General features: G+C 44.2%; 1 protein-coding gene across 5 annotated transcripts in view; it reads left to right on the plus strand.

Annotated features, from left to right (window-relative positions):
- RNF213 (ring finger protein 213) overlaps positions 1–18,943 on the plus strand; it is a 520,350-nt gene that overhangs the window by 162,882 nt on the left and 338,525 nt on the right. For all 5 annotated transcript variants that reach the window (XM_040345008.1, XM_040345007.1, XM_040345006.1 and 2 more), the window contains one exon: positions 17,923–18,123. In XM_040345008.1, coding sequence (XP_040200942.1) covers positions 17,923–18,123 — 201 coding nt within the window. The remainder of the gene's footprint in view (positions 1–17,922; positions 18,124–18,943) is intronic.

The raw sequence follows: 18,943 nt of genomic DNA on the forward strand, positions 1-18,943 counted from the left end.
TTCACTGACCCAAACCTTCAGGGCCCTCTTGGTTCTGCCGACATACTGAAGGTTACAGCTACATTGTAGCACATATACAACCGCCTCAGTATGACATCCAATAAAGTCTCTAATCACATGGGTTTCACCTGTGTTTGTGCTACAAACTCAGTACGTTTCTTTTGAAACCTCTGTGATTTCCGACATGCATTACAGTTCTTGCATGGATAAAAACCTTTTCCTGAAAAGAAGGTATAACCTGGTTTTGGTGGTGGTTCAACTACTGTTTTCACAATCAGGTTTCTCAAAGTAGGTGCTCTCTTGTACACTATCCTCGGTTTTTCTGGAAGTAGTTGCCCTAGATCCTTATCTCCCTTCAAGATGTGCCAATGTCTCCCAATCAATTTGGCCACATCTTTGTATTGGGAGTTATAGTCTAGAATAAGAACTGGTGCAATTTGTTGTTGATGTATTTTCGGTTTATCTTGCAACATCAAATTCCTATCTAGCTTTCTGACAGTATCTATTTGATCTTTCACCCATGGCCCTTCATAGCCTTTTTCTTTAAACCTCATACCAATCATGTCTGCTTGTAATGTGTAGTCACTCTCTTTCGTGCAGTTCCTCCTTATTCTAATAAGTTGCCCCTTCGGGATATTAAACAGCCAAGGTTTAAAATGGCAACTGTCCATCGAAAGATAACTGTTTGTATCAACATTTTTAAAATGTGTTTTGGTGACTACCTTGTCTTTTTCTATACTTATGTTCAAATCTAGGAAGTCTATAGTCTTCTCATCAATTTTCCACACTAGGGAGATATTCTTGTCATTCATATTGAGTGTCTCCAGGAAGTTCTCCAAACCTTCTCTACTCCCGTTCCACAGGATGATGATATCATCTATATACCTCTTATAGAGGGACAACTCAACTGGAGTGTTCTCATATATAGCTGACTCTTACCATAGTGCCATGAAGGCATTCGCTACACTAGGTGCGAACTTTGCTCCCATGGCAATACCAATAGCCTGATGGTAATAGCTCTGATCGTACCAAAAAGAATTGCAATTATTTTTGGTACGATCAGAGCTATTACCATCAGGCTATTGGTATTGCCATGGGAGCAAAGTTCGCACCTAGTGTAGCGAATGCCTTCATGGCACTATGGGAAGAGTCAGCTATATATGAGAACACTCCAGTTGAGTTGTCCCTCTATAAGAGGTATATAGATGATATCATCATCCTGTGGAACGGGAGTAGAGAAGGTTTGGAGAACTTCCTGGAGACACTCAATATGAATGACAAGAATATCTCCCTAGTGTGGAAAATTGATGAGAAGACTATAGACTTCCTAGATTTGAACATAAGTGTAGAAAAAGACATTGATTGGGAGACATTGGCACATCTTGAAGGGAGATAAGGATCTAGGGCAACTACTTCCAGAAAAACCGAGGATAGTGTACAAGAGAGCACCTACTTTGAGAAACCTGATTGTGAAAACAGTAGTTGAACCACCACCAAAACCAGGTTATACCTTCTTTTCAGGAAAAGGTTTTTATCCATGCAAGAACTGTAATGCATGTCGGAAATCACAGAGGTTTCAAAAGAAACGTACTGAGTTTGTAGCACAAACACAGGTGAAACCCATGTGATTAGAGACTTTATTGGATGTCATACTGAGGCGGTTGTATATGTGCTACAATGTAGCTGTAACCTTTAGTATGTCGGCAGAACCAAGAGGGCCCTGAAGGTTCGTGTCAGTGAACATATGGAGAACATAATAAAATGCTTTCCGAAACACAGTGTTTCAAGACACTTTGATCAAGTACACAATCGTGACCCCACCCAATTACAATTTTGGGGGGTGGAGAAATTCAATCCCTCATGGAGAGGGAGTCACAAGATTCGTACAATTAGCCAAAAGGAATCTAAATGGATTTATACTATGCGTACACTTGTACCGGGTGGTATGAACGTTGAGTTTGATCTCAATTGTTTCCTCAGTAACTTTTGATCGATCTATTTAAGTTCTTCAATATATTAAGTCGTTCTGTGTATGTTCGCTATCTCACCATTTCGAGGGAGATTAGCTTTAACATGATGATAGAATAGGAATACCTTTATGTATATATAGATTGTGGTTATGTGATGCGACAAACCAGGTGTGCGACCACCATTTTTTTATATATATATTTTTTACATATATTTATATATATTTTTATATATATATATTGTACTATTTGGAGTACATTTTTTATATTTTTTATATATACTTATATAGTATTTTTATATACTGCGTCTATATTATGCTCAGTGTTTGACGAGTGTATGAACTTGTCTTATTTTAAACACTTTATAGTTATGTCCCCATTATGATTGTTATCATGTATTTATATATTTTGGTGGACCTGTATACATATAATAATTTTTCCCGCAGTATAGGTGTTCGAGAGGTTTTTATCCCCATTTTTATATACTTTATACTTCCGTGATGGGGATGGCTATTTTCCCTTTCCCCCTCACGCTGCGGAGATATATATACATTTTCAATATATAATTTTTAACTTGTAATGATATATGTATTTTTGCCTGATGTGTAGCGGTTATATATTATTTAATCTTCAATTTTAGCCATTCTGTATTATCTAGTCGTCATGTAGATGTTTATCTTTAAATTACCGTATTTATTCGAGTATAACGCACACCCGTGTATAACGCGCACCCCTAATTTTCAATTAAAAATCGGTATAAAATCATTGTAATTGCCAAAAATCATTTATGTCCAGCCATGCCCCCTGTATGTCCAGCCATGCCCCCTGTATGTCCAGCCATGCCCCCTGTATGTCCAGCCATGCCCCCTGTATGTCCAGCCATGCCCCCTGTATGTCCAGCCATGCCCCCTGTATGTCCAGCCATGCCCCCGTATGTCCAGCCATGCCCCCTTACCTTTAATCACGCGGCGCGCGGGAACATTACAGACAGCGTTCGTTTGAACAGCTGTTTTCCCTGCCACGCATAGACACTCCCCCTTGCTCGCGATTGGACAGATCCGTCCAAGGGGGAGTGTCTACGCGCGGCAGGGAAAACAGCTATTCAAACGAAAGCTGTCTAATGTTCCCCCGCGCCGCGTGATTAACGTTGTAGCGGCGTTGGTGGCGGCGGCGGTAGCAGCGGCGTGTGCGGCGGCGGTAGCGGCGGGGGGGACAAAGTCCTCGAATAAGTACGGTATATCTTCAGGCGGAGATGTGCCATTCCAATGCAGTACGTCCTACTAGATAGGTACAATATGCATAGCATTTGGACTTCAACAAAATGGCGGCGATACTATTTCCGTTTTTCAGATACATAAACCGTAGAATGACCGCCAATCAGATGCCCCAGATGAAGACACGTGACCCCGTGTCGTAACGCATAGGGATTGGCGTACACCTGGAGTGACGTAAGCCGGCGCTGTGAACGCCGCTCGTTTTAAAATTGCTGCACGTTTGTAGTTTTTAGATGTAAGCACAGGTCTTTTCCTTTAATACATTTTACCCTGGTTTACTGTACTTCACTATCGGAGGCTCCTCTCTGTTCTCTCTCTTTTTTACAATTTGGGCGGAGTACTGTATGGATCTGTGAAAGAGATGCGGTGCCAGCTCAAGGGGTGGACGGACAGGAATTATCCATAGAGGACTGCCACTGTGTGAGAGATTGGATGCTCATTTATATCTGCCTGGAGGTAAGAGGCTTGTGAGCCTAGTAAAGGATACAATCTATCACCTGCTTGTCATTATCTAAATACTGGATTCAGCATTATTTAGCATATCATCTGGCAGCTCTCATCCTTTTAATATTGAACTTGAGGACTCTTTTTTGCTTTTTTTGCACATCACTCATTTAACCATTCATTTGGTTCTCAGTTTGGACTTTTTATTGCACCTTTATTTTGTTGCACTATTTGAGTGTGATAAGCTCTCTTATATCACTTTATTGCATGGACTACTCATTTTAATATTTATTCACACTTTTTTATTGTGTTTTATTTTTGTGTGTCACAGCGTTGTGAGATATGTTGCGCAGAATCACTCTCACTATTTTGATTTCTGTTTTTGTGTATGGTAAACACTGCTAGGTTTTGCTGCACTGTATATATTTTGTTGAGGTTATCGAAGATTAAGGATCTATATTAGCGCAGAAGCACTTGTCACTTTGTATCTCGATTTAAGCCGCGTAAGTGTAACTGTGCGCCGTCGTATCTGTGCGCCGTGCCCACAAAACTAGATACGCCTGAAAATAGGCTTCCTACGTCCGACGTAACTTTCCTACGCCGGTGTTTCGTGGGCGCATATTTACGCTGGGCGCATTTACCGCTCCCATTGATTTTGTATTCAAATATGCAAATGAGGGAGATACGGCGATTCACAAACGTACGTGCGCCCAGCGCAGGCTATGCGCGGTGCGCGTAAGTTCAACGTCCGGCCTAAAGTTATTCCACATAAAGCAGGTGTAACTCAACACCAGACGTGCACAGGTCAGCTGGACAGCAGCTGCAGCAGCACCGTTACTGACGAGCTGAGCAACCACACTTGCAGGACAACAACTCTATGCCAACATGCCAGGCAGGGCCACCATCAGGAATTATGGGGCCCCTTACACAGCTTCAGGCATGGGCCTGGGGGGGTGCTGCCGCGAATTGAGAAAGACGAAATAAAGAAAAATATATATAAAAAAAGGAACTCAAAAGAATAAAAAAATTTTTTTAAAAAAATTATCAAGAACATTTATTTTTTTTTTTTAATAAAAAAAAAAAAAAAACTTGCCATCTGGGGCCCTGTGCTCACACACACACCACATCCACATCACATTGGTTTAGCCCAAGTCCACCATGCAGGACTTGGGAGCAGCAATGCCACGCCAAGGCCCCAATGGTGTTGCTGTCCATTCATACCACATTCACATGGTCGTGGGGATAACCTCTCCCCGACGACCCAAGGTGACACACCTTGCTGGCAGGCATGTCACCCACACATTCACACACCAGTCACACTGTAGCCTGCACTACTGACCGTGCGCAGTCACTACTAAAATAAAAAAGCTCATAACCTGAGCAAACACAAATAAAAAAGCTCATAACCTGAGCAAAGAAAATAAAAAAATGGCACTCATTTGCCTTGTCGTGGGCCACGCATGGTGCTCCGGCTCCTCAGTTGTCTGGGGGGAACCTCGGGTGTAGGGGGTGGGGCATCAGGAGGAGGATCATTCCCAGGTCTGCCACTCCTGGCAGGTGCTGCCTGCCCTCCAACGCCAGGGCAATGCGGGTGAGGACCGCGTTAGTCTGCGCCTGCATCCGCAGCTGGCGGGTGGTGGTGTGACGCTGGTGGCGCCTCGTCTGCCTCCCCTCTGCCTCGATGGCAGCAGTATTGGCCTGTACAGCCACTGCCAGGCTCTTTACCTCTGCCACGAGGCCTGATGTTGTGGCCTGCAGCTCCCCAACGCAGATGACCAGAGCAGCGCAGTTACCACTCACATCCTGCAGGCTGTCAGTTATCTGGGCCGAGGAGGCCAGGCTGTCTGCCACACGGCGCAGGTCCCCCGCCAAAGCACCCATATGGTGGGTCTGGCGGGCCTGTCCCACTCGCAAGATTTTCCTGGAGGGATTGGGGTACACCCCTTGTCTTGTGTGTAGCCTTCCTGGGAGCAGGAGAGGCTTGGGGCCGTCTGTACGGGGAGGCCCTTGAGGGGCTTTCCCTGATGGGGGAGGCCCTTGAGGGGCTTTCCCTGATGGGGGAGGAGGGTGAGGGGCTTCCCCTGATGGGGGAGGAGGGTGAGGGGCTTCCCCTGATGGGGGAGGAGGTTTGAGAGGGTCCAGGGATGAGGTTCTCCTCATCGAGGTATACACCTTCCTCAAGGTCCCCATGCTCCTCAACTTCCTCTAGAGGAGAGGTGTGGGCACACTCCTTCGGGGATGGCATGGGTTGGACACTGGCAGCAGATGGCCCAGCTCCCTCCAGCACTTCTGTGGATGACACAAAACATTCACATGTTGGTGGACCCACACACTTGTCACATATTCCCTTCCACCCCCTTACATGCTACACACCGGATGGGGGATAAAACACACTTACCTGTCCTCAAGGCCTGGTCACCGGAGTCAAAGCCCTCCATGCCCTCCACCTGCTCCCTCTCCAGACATTGGGCGATGACCTCCTCCTCATCCGTCAACCGCAGAGCAGAGGCTGGTCCTCCCCTGGCGTGCCTCCTCATAAGGGCCAGCTTGTCCCGGACCCGACGTCTCATGTCCTTAATCGTTTTACAGATATCGTTGGGGGTCCTGGTCTCATTACCGATGGCATTGACCTCCAGGGTGATCTCCTCAAGGATCTCCCTCTTACATGCCCTGCTGGTCCTAGCACTGTGGGCACCATGGAGGTACTTGTCAAATTTGGCTATTGCCGAAATCAGGACATCCCTCTGAAAAATTCCTCTTCCTCCTCTCCTTGCCAACATTTGCAGCTGCCATCGCTCAGCAAAAGTACCTTGCTTCAGGGTGGGAAACGAGCAGGATGTACTTTTGCACCGGACAGGCGTATGGCTGGGCGTATTTATGTGCTCAGCGTAAGCCGGTGGGCCGGCGTATCCCAGGAAGTTGCGCCGGCGTAGTTGTGAGCATGCGCACAGGGGTACGGTCATACGTCCGCGTCACTGCGCATGCGCTGTTCATGATACGCCGGGCGTAAAACACTGCTCCACGCTCGGAGCATCATTTGCATGGGGTCACACTCACTTCCACCTACGCCGTCTTACGCCTACGAATTTACGTTACGCTGGTGCAACGTTGGGAGCATTTGCTTTGTGAATTCCATGCTTGTGTAGTGTAAAAAAGATACGCTACTGCGGCATAAATATGCGCCGATGTATGTGAATCCGGACCTATATCTCTTGGTCTTTCAGCATTGGGGGTAACATAGGATTGAGATACGATGTATTCTATCAACCTCAATAGTTTCTAATGCCTCCTCTCCCATTATTTTATGGAATATTTCTTAAACTGTCGGAAGTAGTTCTGCACTCTGAAATGTCACTGGTAGTCCTTTTATGCGAATGTTTTGCCTGCGATCCCTGTTTTCTCGATCGTCTAATTGGTCCCTGAGGGAACTTAGGAGCTCTTTTTTTTTTTTTTACTGCATTTTGTATATCTGCAACTGCCTGTGTCACTGCATCCTGTTCATTCTCAATTGATTCTACCCTGTGCCCCAGCTCACATATCTCCTCTCTAAGGCCCTCTACTGCTTGCTGGCATGATTGTTCTACCGCTGTTATTAATTGAAAAATTTCAGACTTGGTAGGTGTCATGGACCTTGGAATGCGGAAGTGTTCCTCCTTGAAATCTGTTATACAGTGGGGGTCTTCTGCTCTGTCTTATGGCTCCAGACGGCTCCATTGTTCTGTGTCTAGCTATTGTGTACATTGATTGCCCCCTGGGGCTTCTGTCTCATTACACATAGCAGTCCTTCTATTCAAGCTATCGGACCAATCCCTGCTGACTCATTTTCAAGTCCTCATTTGCATGGCTAAGAGGACCTGAAGGAGAACTACATGTACTTTACAATTGACCAATAGGAAAGCGGTTGTTGGGGGCGGGATGTTCCAAATTCTGTATAAAATTGTGTTGTGTGCTTCCAATAAAGGTCTTCCTGTTTGAACTTGCATACAGCCTGCCTGGTGTTTTGTTCTAATGGATTCCGAACGGCACATAAGCTGTAGTTCGGATCCCGGAGCCTTGGATGACCGAACCATCAGACGTTGCAATCTGCAATCTGATCCAATAGTAGCAGAGGAGTGTCGGCAGAGCGGAACTGAGCAAGCAAGCAATCGTTAAAAAACAAACAAAATAAATGTCCATCTAGTAGTGAATAATACTCCAATCGTGAAAGCAGGTTCATCTGCACACTTGACTCCTGTTCCAATCGGTACCCAAAATTGGCCTCTTTCAGCAGGATAATGTAGTCCTGCCACACTGCAAAAATGTTTCAAGAATGGTTTGAGGAACGCAACAAAAAGTTTGAGGTGTTGACTTGGCCTCCATATTCTCCGGATCTCAAGCCAATTGAGCATGTGCTGGAAAAACAAGTCCGATCCATGGAGGCACTATCTCGCAACATACAGGACATAAAGGATGTTACTGACGACTTGGTGCCAGATAGCACGGCATACCTTCAGAGGTCTAATGGCATCCATTCTCTTTCCCTGTCATAATACACTGATCAACAGCCATAGATCAACAGCCATTGATTGCAGAGGCTGATCGAATGCTGGTTTTCCAGCAGGACCATTCATCAAAAACTGGTCTAACATCTGACTTTTTTTGAACAGATGGGGCTAAACGTATACCGAAATTCCTGCTAAACCAACTGAATTCCAATACATGTACACCCATCTTTAGGCTAGCCATTGTGGCAGTGCCGCACCCTTCCAGGGTCTAAATAGAGGTTATAACCCAGGATTCTCAACAAGGCAGGTTGAAGAGCTCCAGGGGGTGCGTTTAATGCAGAGGAACTTGGCTTTTCAGTTCCCTCGTTGTTTCGTAAATTCTTTTTTGGGACCTGGAGCCTGGAGATTTTTTTTAGAGAACCAGGTGGGATAAAAGCTCTAATCTCGGGTCCAGGTTTTGTGAACAGTAAAAGGGGGTAAATACTGCGCTAATTGTACAAATATGACAAAATTAGATTAAGTGAAAAATAAGCTGCGAAACAAAAACATGTGATAATCATGTGAAAACAACTGTGCAAAAGGGAATAGTGGCGCTATAAAATTGCATATGGATATATATTTAGTGATCCAAATACTTATTGAAGTGTGAAAATGAAAAATTAAAAAAATGTATGAATAAAATTAAGAATAAAAATGTGTTAATTAAAAATAAATTAATCTGAATGCTTAAAGATGAAGTAAATAGCATACAATAAGGAGCAACATATATATATATATATATATATATATATATATATATATATATATATATATATATATGCAAATAAAAAGTTGTGATACAGAACGTCACAAGGACATCCTCTGCATGAGTCAAATATCTGTGAATCAAACCAACAACCAGTGTTCACATAAATACACAACGATAAAAATAGGACAAAAAAACAATGGCCCGGATTCAGAAAGGACTTAAGACAGCGTATCTCCAGATACGCCGTCATAAGTCCAAATGTGCGCCGTCGTATCTATGCGCGTATGCTGAGATACGCCTGAATTTTGCAAGATACGACCGACGTAAGTCTCCTTACGCCGTCGTATCTTGGGTGCATATTTATGCTGGCTGCTAGGGGTGCTTCCGTAGATTTACGTGTCGAATATGCAAATGACCTAGATACGCCGATTCACGAACGTACTTGCGCCTGTCGCATTCAGCTACGCCGTTTACGTAAAGGCTTACGTCCGGCGTATAGTTACCCCTGCTATTTGAGGCGCAGGTAATGCAAAGTATGGACGTCGAAACAAGCGTATATTTTTATGTCGTTTACGCAAGTCGTACGTGAATGGGGCTGAGCGTAGGTTACGTTCACGTCACAGGCATTGAGCCGGCGTATGTTATGGAGTAAATTCAACGTGATTGTGAGCATGCGCGCGCATGCGCCGTTCGTTTCGGCGCTTCATTTACATGGGGTCACGCTTCATTATAATACAACATGCCCACCTTACACCTACTTTGAATTAGGCGGGCTTACGCCGGCCGATTTACGTTACGCCGGCGCAACGTTGTCGGCGAGTGCTTTGTGAATATAGTACGATGCCTCTCCAAGTTACGTCGGCGTAGCGCATATGAGATGCGCTACGCCAAACTAAAGATGAGCCGATCTCTCTGAATCCCGGCCACTGTATCTAAAAAGAAAAGTCCAGTCCCACAAAGGAAGATCCATATAAGTTGAAGTGAGGGATGAAGGAGATGAAATGACGATACCTTGGATGAGTATTAAGACCACGCAGAGAGTTATCAATCTGGTAAGGTTCCATCTTTTCACCTGTGTGTGCTGCACGAGGAGGAATTCATCTTGGTGGTGGTGGACAACCTTTAATTTCCTTCATCCCTCACTTCAACTTATATGGATCTTCCTTTTTGGGACTGGACTTTTCTTTTTAGATGCAGAGGGCTAGATTCACAGTTGAAATACGCTGGCGTATCTACTGATACTCCGGCGTATTTTCAAATTTGCCGCGTCGTAGCGTTGTTTTGAATCCTCAAAACAAGTTACGGCGGCTTTAGGCTTCGATCCGACAGGCGTACGGCTTTGTACGCCTTCGGATCGTAGGTGTAATACTCCGGGGCCCGCTGGGTAGAGTTTGCGTCGTTTTCCGCGTCGGGTATGCAAATTTGCTGTTTACGGCGATCCACGAAGGTACACGCGTTCGTCGCATTGTCTTACGTCGTCGCTAGTCGGCTTTTCCCGTCGTAAAGTTGCGGCTTCTATTTCATGGCTTATATTTAGACAGCCCAAGTATGGCCGTCGTTCCCGCGTCGAATTTTAAAAAAAATTTTGTTTGCGTAAGACGTCCGGGAATACGAAAGGACATAACGCATGTCGCCGTTCCAAAAACACGTCGGGCGCCGTAATTTCGCGCAAAGCACGGCAGGAAATTTCCTAACGGAGCATGCGCAGAACGTTCGGCGTGGGAACGTGCCTAATTTAAATGGTACACGCCATTTGAATTAGGCGGGCTTGCGCCGGACGGATTTACGTTACGCAGCCGCAAGTTTACAGGCAAGTGCTTTGTGAATCAAGCACTTACGCTTAAAACTTGCGGCGGTGTAACGTAAATGACATACGTTACGCCGCAGCGCAAGTACCTGAATCTAGCCCAGTGTTTTTTTGTCCTATTTTTATTGTTGTTCATTTATGTGAACACTGGTTGTTGGTTTGATTCACAGATATTTGACTCATGCAGAGGATGTCCTTGTGACGTTCTGTATCACAACTTTTTATTTGCATATATATATATACATATATATATATATATATATATATATATTTGTTGCTCCTTATTGTATGCTATTCACTTCATCGTTTAGCATTCAGATTCATTTTTTTAATAATTAACACATTTTTATTCTTAATTTTATTCATACATGTTTTTCATTTTCACACTTCACATTTTAATAAGTATTTGGATCTCTAAATATACAGTCCTGATCAAAAGTTTAAGACATGTGAAAAATGGCAAAAAATCATATTTTACATTGTTGGATCTTAACAAGGTTCCAAGTCGAGCTTCAACATGCAACAAGAAGAAATGAGAGTGAGACAAAACATTTTTTGAGCATTCAATTTAATGAAAACAAATAAACTGAAACAGGCTGTTTTTCAGCTGATCAAAAGTTTAGGACCACATGCCTTTTAAAAGGCCAAATCTGTGCAAAGATGTGGATTCATTGTCATTTTCTGTCAGGTAGTCACATGTGATGGCAAAGACAAAAAAACTCTCCCTTTTTGAACGTGGTCGGGTTGCTGAACTGCATAAGCAGGGTCTCTCATCAAGACACTGGACGATCCTCGACCCAGATTAAGGCCCTTACTGGTGCTGACTGCAGCCCCATAACCATCAGACGGCATCTGAGACTGTAACCTTGATGGTCCTGATGGTTTCCAACGTTACTGGCATGACAAGCAGATCCCACCTGAGATGTTTTCTACGCGCCACAGTGGAGGGGGCGCCATAATGGTCTGGGGTGCTTTTTCCTTGAGTGGAACAATGGAGCTTCAGGAAGTGCAGGGGCGTCAAACGGCCGCTGGCTATGTCCAGATGTTGCAGAGAGCATTCCTCATGACTGAGGGCCCTCGTCTGTGTGGTAACGACTGGGTTTTTCAACAGGACAACACTACAGTACACAATGCCCGCAGGACAAGGGACTTCTTCCAGGAGAATAACATCACTCTTTTGGCCCATCCTGCGTGTTCCCCTGATCTAAATTGGGGGATGGATGGCAAGGGAAGTTTACAAAAATGGACAACAGTTCCAGACAGTAGATGACCTTCGTGCGGCTGTCTTCACCACTTGGAGAAATGTTCCCACTCACCTCATGGAAACGCTTGCATCAAGCATGCCGAAAAACAAATTTTTTAAGTGATCAACAATAACGGCGGAGCTACTCATTACTGAGTTCATGTTTGGAAGTTGGATTTCTGTTTTGGGGGGGTTTAGGATTTTTTTGGAGGTGTGGTCCTAAACTTTTGATCAGCTGAAAAACAGCCTGTTTCAGTTTATTCGTTGTTTTCATTAAATTGAATGCTCAAAAAATGTTTTGTCTCACTCTCATTTCTTCTTGTTGCATGTTGAAGCTCTACTTGGAACCTTGTTAAGATCCAACAATGTAAAATATGATTTTTTGCCATTTTTCACGTGGTCTTAAACTTTTGATCAGGACTGTATATCCATATGTAATTTTATAGTGCGACTATTCCCTTTTGCACAGGTTTTGTGAATAGCCAGTACACTGATTGCATGGGTGTGTGCAGGGCTTTTTGTAGAGACGTGACCATGGTTCTGGGCTCTACTCCAGCATACAGGAGGTTTATATCCAGGATTCAGGAGCGCTCCACCTAGGAGAGAGGTGGGAGCTAGAGCAGCAAAGGACTGCTAGCTTGTATGGACAAAATGTGTGTCTGAGCATACAGTCTGTAGGTAACAGGCAAGGCCTGAAGAGTAAAGCCAGAACCACAGTGCTGTATGTGTAAGCCAGGAGGCCCAATATCGTCTTGTTTGTATGGTAGACCGATGCTGAATACCCCTGTGAGGGAAACTCATGTTTTGTTTTTGAACTTTCTTTAACCGCTTAACGACCGCTGCATGTATATGTACGTCCACAGAATGGCACGTACAGGCAGATGGGCGTACATGTACGTCCCTGCCTTTCCGCGGGTCGGGGGTCCGATCGGGACCCCCCCGGTACAAGCGGCGGTCGGAAATCGTCGGGGAGCGATCCGGGATGAGGGCGCGGCTATTCGTTTCTAGCCGCCCCCTCGCGATCGCTCCCCGGAGTTGAAGAACGGGGAGAGCCGTATGTAAACACAGCTTCCCCGTGCTTCACTGTGGCGGCTGCATCGATCGCGTGATCCCTTTTATAGGGAGACACGATCGATGACGTCAGACCTACAGCCACACCCCCCTACAGTTGTAAACACAAACTAGGTGAAACATAACTCCTTCAGCGCCCCCTAATCCAGGACTCGGCTGATCAGGTGCCCATGTGCGATCCAGCCCGTTTATGCACTCAAGCAACCTTATGCGATTTTAGGCATTTCTGTGAAAACAAGCCCCTCTGTGTGACCAAATATCCCTGGTTAATCCAGGACTTGGGTGATCAGGTAACCATGTGTAATCCAGCATCTTTATGCATTCAAGCATCCTTATGCGATTTTAGGCATTTCTGTGGGAAAAAAAAACATGTATCTTTATGTGAACAACAATGAAACATGTTCTGTTACTTGTTTTTACCCCACATGCATTTTGAACATTTCAAACTCATGTATTTTATGCAAACATGTGGACTGGTAAAGAGGAAGTTATCCTCTGCAGATGTGCGATTCCTGCAATTATGAGACGTTAGCCATGTTCACCAGCAACTTTGTATCCCCCAGTTATGCATTTAGTTAGCCTGAAGCCAACACCAGGATGAGGACCCTATGGAGGACTTTCTATCAACCTAGGAAAAACCTACTAAACTCCAAGGAGGAGAAGGATGCTCTGGCCGTCTATGCTGAGGTAAGATATATGTAGTCTGATTATCTGAAAAAAGACTGCAGGTGCAACCAGAACTTGTTGGGCTTCTGATAGCTTCCTCGTTAGGCTGCAGCTGTTCCCTGTCCTCTGACAGTGAACCCTCATCCTCAGGTCTTTTAATCCCTTTGTTTAAGGATTTAGAGCAGGGAAAGGGGCTCACCCTGTTCCCTTCCCTTTTTTTTTTTTTTTTTGTGAGGATGCTGCGAATATAGCAGTGAACCTCTTATAGACCAACAAATGCAATGCAAACAAAAAAAAACATATGCAGAGTGGCTGCAAATGTTGGGGGAGGCTGCAATGCCTGACGGGGCTGATGGCTCAAACAATGAGCTGTCTCACTCTATAGGGGAGGATAGTATCATGCATGATAAGGGCCACCAGGTTCAGGTGGCGATGTCTTGGACCCGAGCCAAATGCACGGAGTGTTTGGTATCTGTTTCCTGAGCCAAATTAGATAAGAAGCGTTTGTACAAACTAAAGTAAATAATCTACACTCAGACTCAGGGTGAAGACTATTACTTCTGCTTTTTTATTGCAAGCCGTGTCTTTTATATGGTTTACAAGGTATTCAAGAGCACATGATCACAATCATTAATATTCATTAATATTCAACATTCTCATTAATATGTAATATTCTTGTGACGTCCTGATGACGTTCTGTTGTCTGGCATCTGTCTGGTTCTGTGGTTTCCAGGGACTTTTCATTGTTCTAAAATAGCTGTTTTGCAGACTGAGTTCCTGTTCTGATAAACCATGTGATGCATCTCTGAAATACAACATTATATTAGCAAAGGGGTAAATTATGCATTACGATTATATGTGATTATTCCTATAGCAATCAATAACCTATTTGCATACGTTATATATATATATATTCATATGTGATATGAAGCATGTGTTTGTGCATTGAAATAGGCATTTCATTATCTTAGTTTGACTATTTTTATCACATCCACTACAGCGATACTACCCCCAACCTTCTTTCTATGGGGAGACAAAAAAAGTCCTAAGCAGAGGAACTTAACCCAGGTGCAACAACAACTGAACTTAGTCTAGCAAAAAACAATGCCTGCTAATCTGCACAGCTAGCTGCTGAGTAGGCATCTTTAGATGAATCTGTATCCCACAAGGTGTTTACGTGCCCCCAAGCTACTGCATCCCCCTGGCTTTACAAAGCTCTGATGTCTGGGCCTTTTTGAAGAGCCCGCCCTGCGTCTGTACTATGAGAAGGCGAGCACATGCGCGTGCGCCAGTGGCAACCACATCGTCCCCCCGACTACAAAGCGCGCCCCCTCCTTGCGCACGCATGCGTAGGGAAATGGTGGAGGCGGGGGGAGAGAGAGAGAGAGATCGATCCCCCAAGGCGTGCCGTGGACCCAGACTACAGGGGACCCCCTCATACCACTGTGGCAGAGCCTTAAGCGGAGGGAGTGTGTACACAATAGACTAGCTAACACTAAGCTTCCATTTTATGGAAAGCATGGTAAGCGAAACACCAGGCATGTCTTTTTACTGCCCTTAGTGGTGGAAAACAGATAAGACATGCAGCTACTCATGGAAGGCAATCCCTTTACATCGGATTTAGCGGTACCAGCTCCCTCAAGAGGAGATATATAAGGGTACTACAGCCATCCTGTCTCAACAGACATAGTGGTTTCCAGGCACACATGCCAGCTAGGGGCGGTATATGGGTGTCCAGAGCCATCCTGTCTCAGAAGACATAGTGGTTTACATTGCCCATGCATAGAAGCATAATTTAGGCTAGACCCATAATCCCCAAAGGAAGACCTACTGTCGAACCAAGTTCAGTAGGTACCTCCTCTTACCTTTCCACGCCGCAGGGTATTGCCAAGCAAGAGGCCCAATCTTCACCCTTCACCATGGGTATTGTCCTAGACCTTCAGGGACCAGAATCCGTGGACAGGAACACCACGCCCCTGGACCTATAAAGCACCCTGGCAGCAGAAAACATTTGGTTCCTTGGTAAGGCACAAAGTACTGGAACCCAGGGTCCAGCCCTCCGAAGAGAGGCATTATAGGCAAAACCTCGTTCTTCGTACCGAGGCCCGGGTACCGTCCACTTTGGCCATAAAGCAGCTTGGACGGATCCGGATTTATGGAGGCTTTTTACATCCAGCATGGATCCCTCCAGTGGAGCTCCTTAGAGCACATGTTCACTCGTGACAAACACTGGTGAAAAAACTGAGGTGCTCCCAGTATGGGAGGGGTTATATAGGGAGGGAACTTTCTGTTTTTAATTGATTACACCAGTGTCCAGCACCTGAAGGTGGAATATAACCCATTTAGTAATGACATTTGGGTAGATTCAAAGAGAGCGCCGCAACTTTAAGGCGGTGTAGCATATCGTATTTACGCTATGCCGCCTTAAGTCAGAGAGGCAAGTACTGTATTCTCAAAGTACTTGCCTCCTAACTTACGGCGGCGTAGCGTAAATGCGGCGTGCGCAAGCGCGCCTAATTCAAAATAGACTGAGGGGGCGTGTTTTATGATAATATGCTTTGACCTGACGTGATTGACTTTTTTTTGGAACGGCGCATGCGCCGTCCGCCTACATTTCCCAGTGTGCATTGCGGCAACGTACGCTGCACGGGCCTATTGATTTCGACGTGGACGTAAATTACGTAAATCCCTATTCACGGACGACTTGCGCAAACAACGTAAAATTTTCGAATTTCGAAGCGGGAACCGCGGCCATACTTTAACATTACTATTCCAACAATTTTATGTAATATCTTTAGGCCTGATCAAGCGTTACGTAAACGGCATATCTGTACTGCGTCGGCCAGGCGTACGTTCGTGAATAGGCGTATCTAGTGATTTACATATTCTACGCCGACCGCTATGGAAGCGCCACCTAGCGGCCAGCCTAAATATTGCCCCCTAAGATAGGACGGCGCAAGCCGTCCTAACTTAGGTTTAAGTGTATCTCTGTATGAGAATACACTTAAACTTAGGTGGGCGCAGATTCCGAGTTAGGTCGGCGTATCTTCTGATACGCCGACCTAACTCTACCTGAATCTAGCTATAAGACTCTGTGTCCCGTGATGTACGATAAAGAAAAGAAGAAAGTGAGTGGCTACATGCTTAAACTGAAGCTATACTGATAGATACAGTTTCTAATTTTAAATCCTTATGGAGACCTTAAATCAAACACTATTTACCCCTGGTTTGGACTGTTCACTAATTTCTCCCTGAGAGATTATAATATCCACCCCGCTACTATGATTACCTTAACCTTATTCTCTAACCATTGAGCCCCCTGGACATTTCTTTCTCCTCTGTGCCCTATCCCCTCTACTAGGTTTATCCTTGTTAATTATCTGATGTACCAACTGTAATAGAAGATGCTTTGAATGGTTGGGATTTTTGACCTTCGCACCAGATAAAGCCAAGCCATAAGAAGGAATTTGGCCCTGGTTTTGCCTAATTTATTCCCCCAGCTATTCTACAACACATTAACTTTATATTTCTTTATAGGTTCATTCAATTCTATTCTCTTCATAGATGACATAATTATATTATATTATTTCTATCAACTTAATTTATTAATTACTTGTCCTCAAACAGCTGCCATGAAGCTACGATTATGAGACTTCCTGTTACATAATCGTATGTTATAGGTTATCTATTTTCATTTACATTTATAGGAGTTACTTTCCTGAATGATTTACGCCTTTTTCTACTATACTATTGTACATGTTCTGTCAATGGAATATCTATTTCTATTATATTATTGTACATGCTCTGTTAATTGAATTTTGTTGATTTGTTGATGATTATAATATTCAATAAAATATTTGAAACAAGAAAGCGAGTGGCTGAGGCCTAAAAAGCTCTACTGTTTGATGCTAGTTCTCACACCATACAACAGTTGGATTTCTCTCCTTCAGCCCCATGCTCTGAACAACAGAAAACAATTGATTTTTCCATCCTCCCTTTAAAGTATTACTAAACCCAGGACCTTCATTCACTATATCTGGTCTTTCACAGTACACAGAACATGGAAATGCAATTATTTTAGTAAATTGGTAAAAGTAAAAAACAAAACAAAGACTGAGCTTGCTTTAAACCTACCATTTGCTATTTCAGGTTAATATTGATTCAATTCTACATCTGAGCCTTAATGTGATCATAATTGCTGTCTCATTCTTGTTACAGGATGGATAACTATTTAAGGGCCTTGTGTCAGAAATGTATAGATGACAGTATTGATGAATGGGTATGGGTACTGCCTGTGTTTCATGCATTTACTGCTTCATCAAATCTGGATGCTTCGTATAAAGCAGCAAGAGACAAACAAGAAGATGTATGGGCAGGTCTGGAAGGCTTTGAATATCGTAAAGTGAAAAAATGGGACAGGTAATTAGGTTACATTATTTTTTTTATTTAACTTCCCTGGAATGACCCTGTCACACTTTTAAAAGTGAAAATAAAACAAATCCCTCCCTGCTCCTTTCCTGTACACACATTGTTTACTCCGATTTTACTGTACAGTGTAGATTAGTTAAAACCCCCAAATTATATAGTTTCTGAAATCTGAGACCCTGGAGCAGGGGTCTTCAAACTATGGCCCACCAGTTGTTCAGGAACTACAATTCCCATTCTGCCCAGTCATGTCTGTGAATGTCAGAGTTTTACAATGCCTCATGGGATGTGTAGTCCCACAACAGCTTAAGGGCCGTAGTTTGAGGATCCCTGCCCTGGAGGATAAAATAGTATTTCCAAATTTTCGTGTTATATGATAACGCAGTACAAATTTTCTGTAAAAAATAAATTTAAAGCAGAGCTAAAGTTTTTTTTTTTTTTTAAAAAGCTGCAAACAGGCAGGCTCTTTATTGGAGATGAGATATGCAACGTCTCTTCTGCAATAAAAAAAATACACCTGCCTGTTTGCAGTTATCTGTAGAACATCTACTGCGCGGGCGAGGAAGTGATGACATCCTGCGCTGGCCGAGGACAAGATGCTGAGGAAGAAGCCAAGGACAAGATACTGGCACCCATGAGACCAACCACTTGTCCCACCAAGCAGAAAACGATTACCCGCAGAAACCTTTTCCACTTTATTCCTTCTCTTTTCTACTCTGCAATTGAGCATCTCCATGACAAAATCTCACCCCAACCTGGCTACCTCTACCTACAACAGTTCACCTTTAACCTCACTGGACTCTCTTGCTCCTCT

This window comes from Rana temporaria, chromosome 3 (assembly GCF_905171775.1).
Source record: "Rana temporaria chromosome 3, aRanTem1.1, whole genome shotgun sequence".
Lineage (NCBI taxonomy): Eukaryota > Metazoa > Chordata > Amphibia > Anura > Ranidae > Rana > Rana temporaria.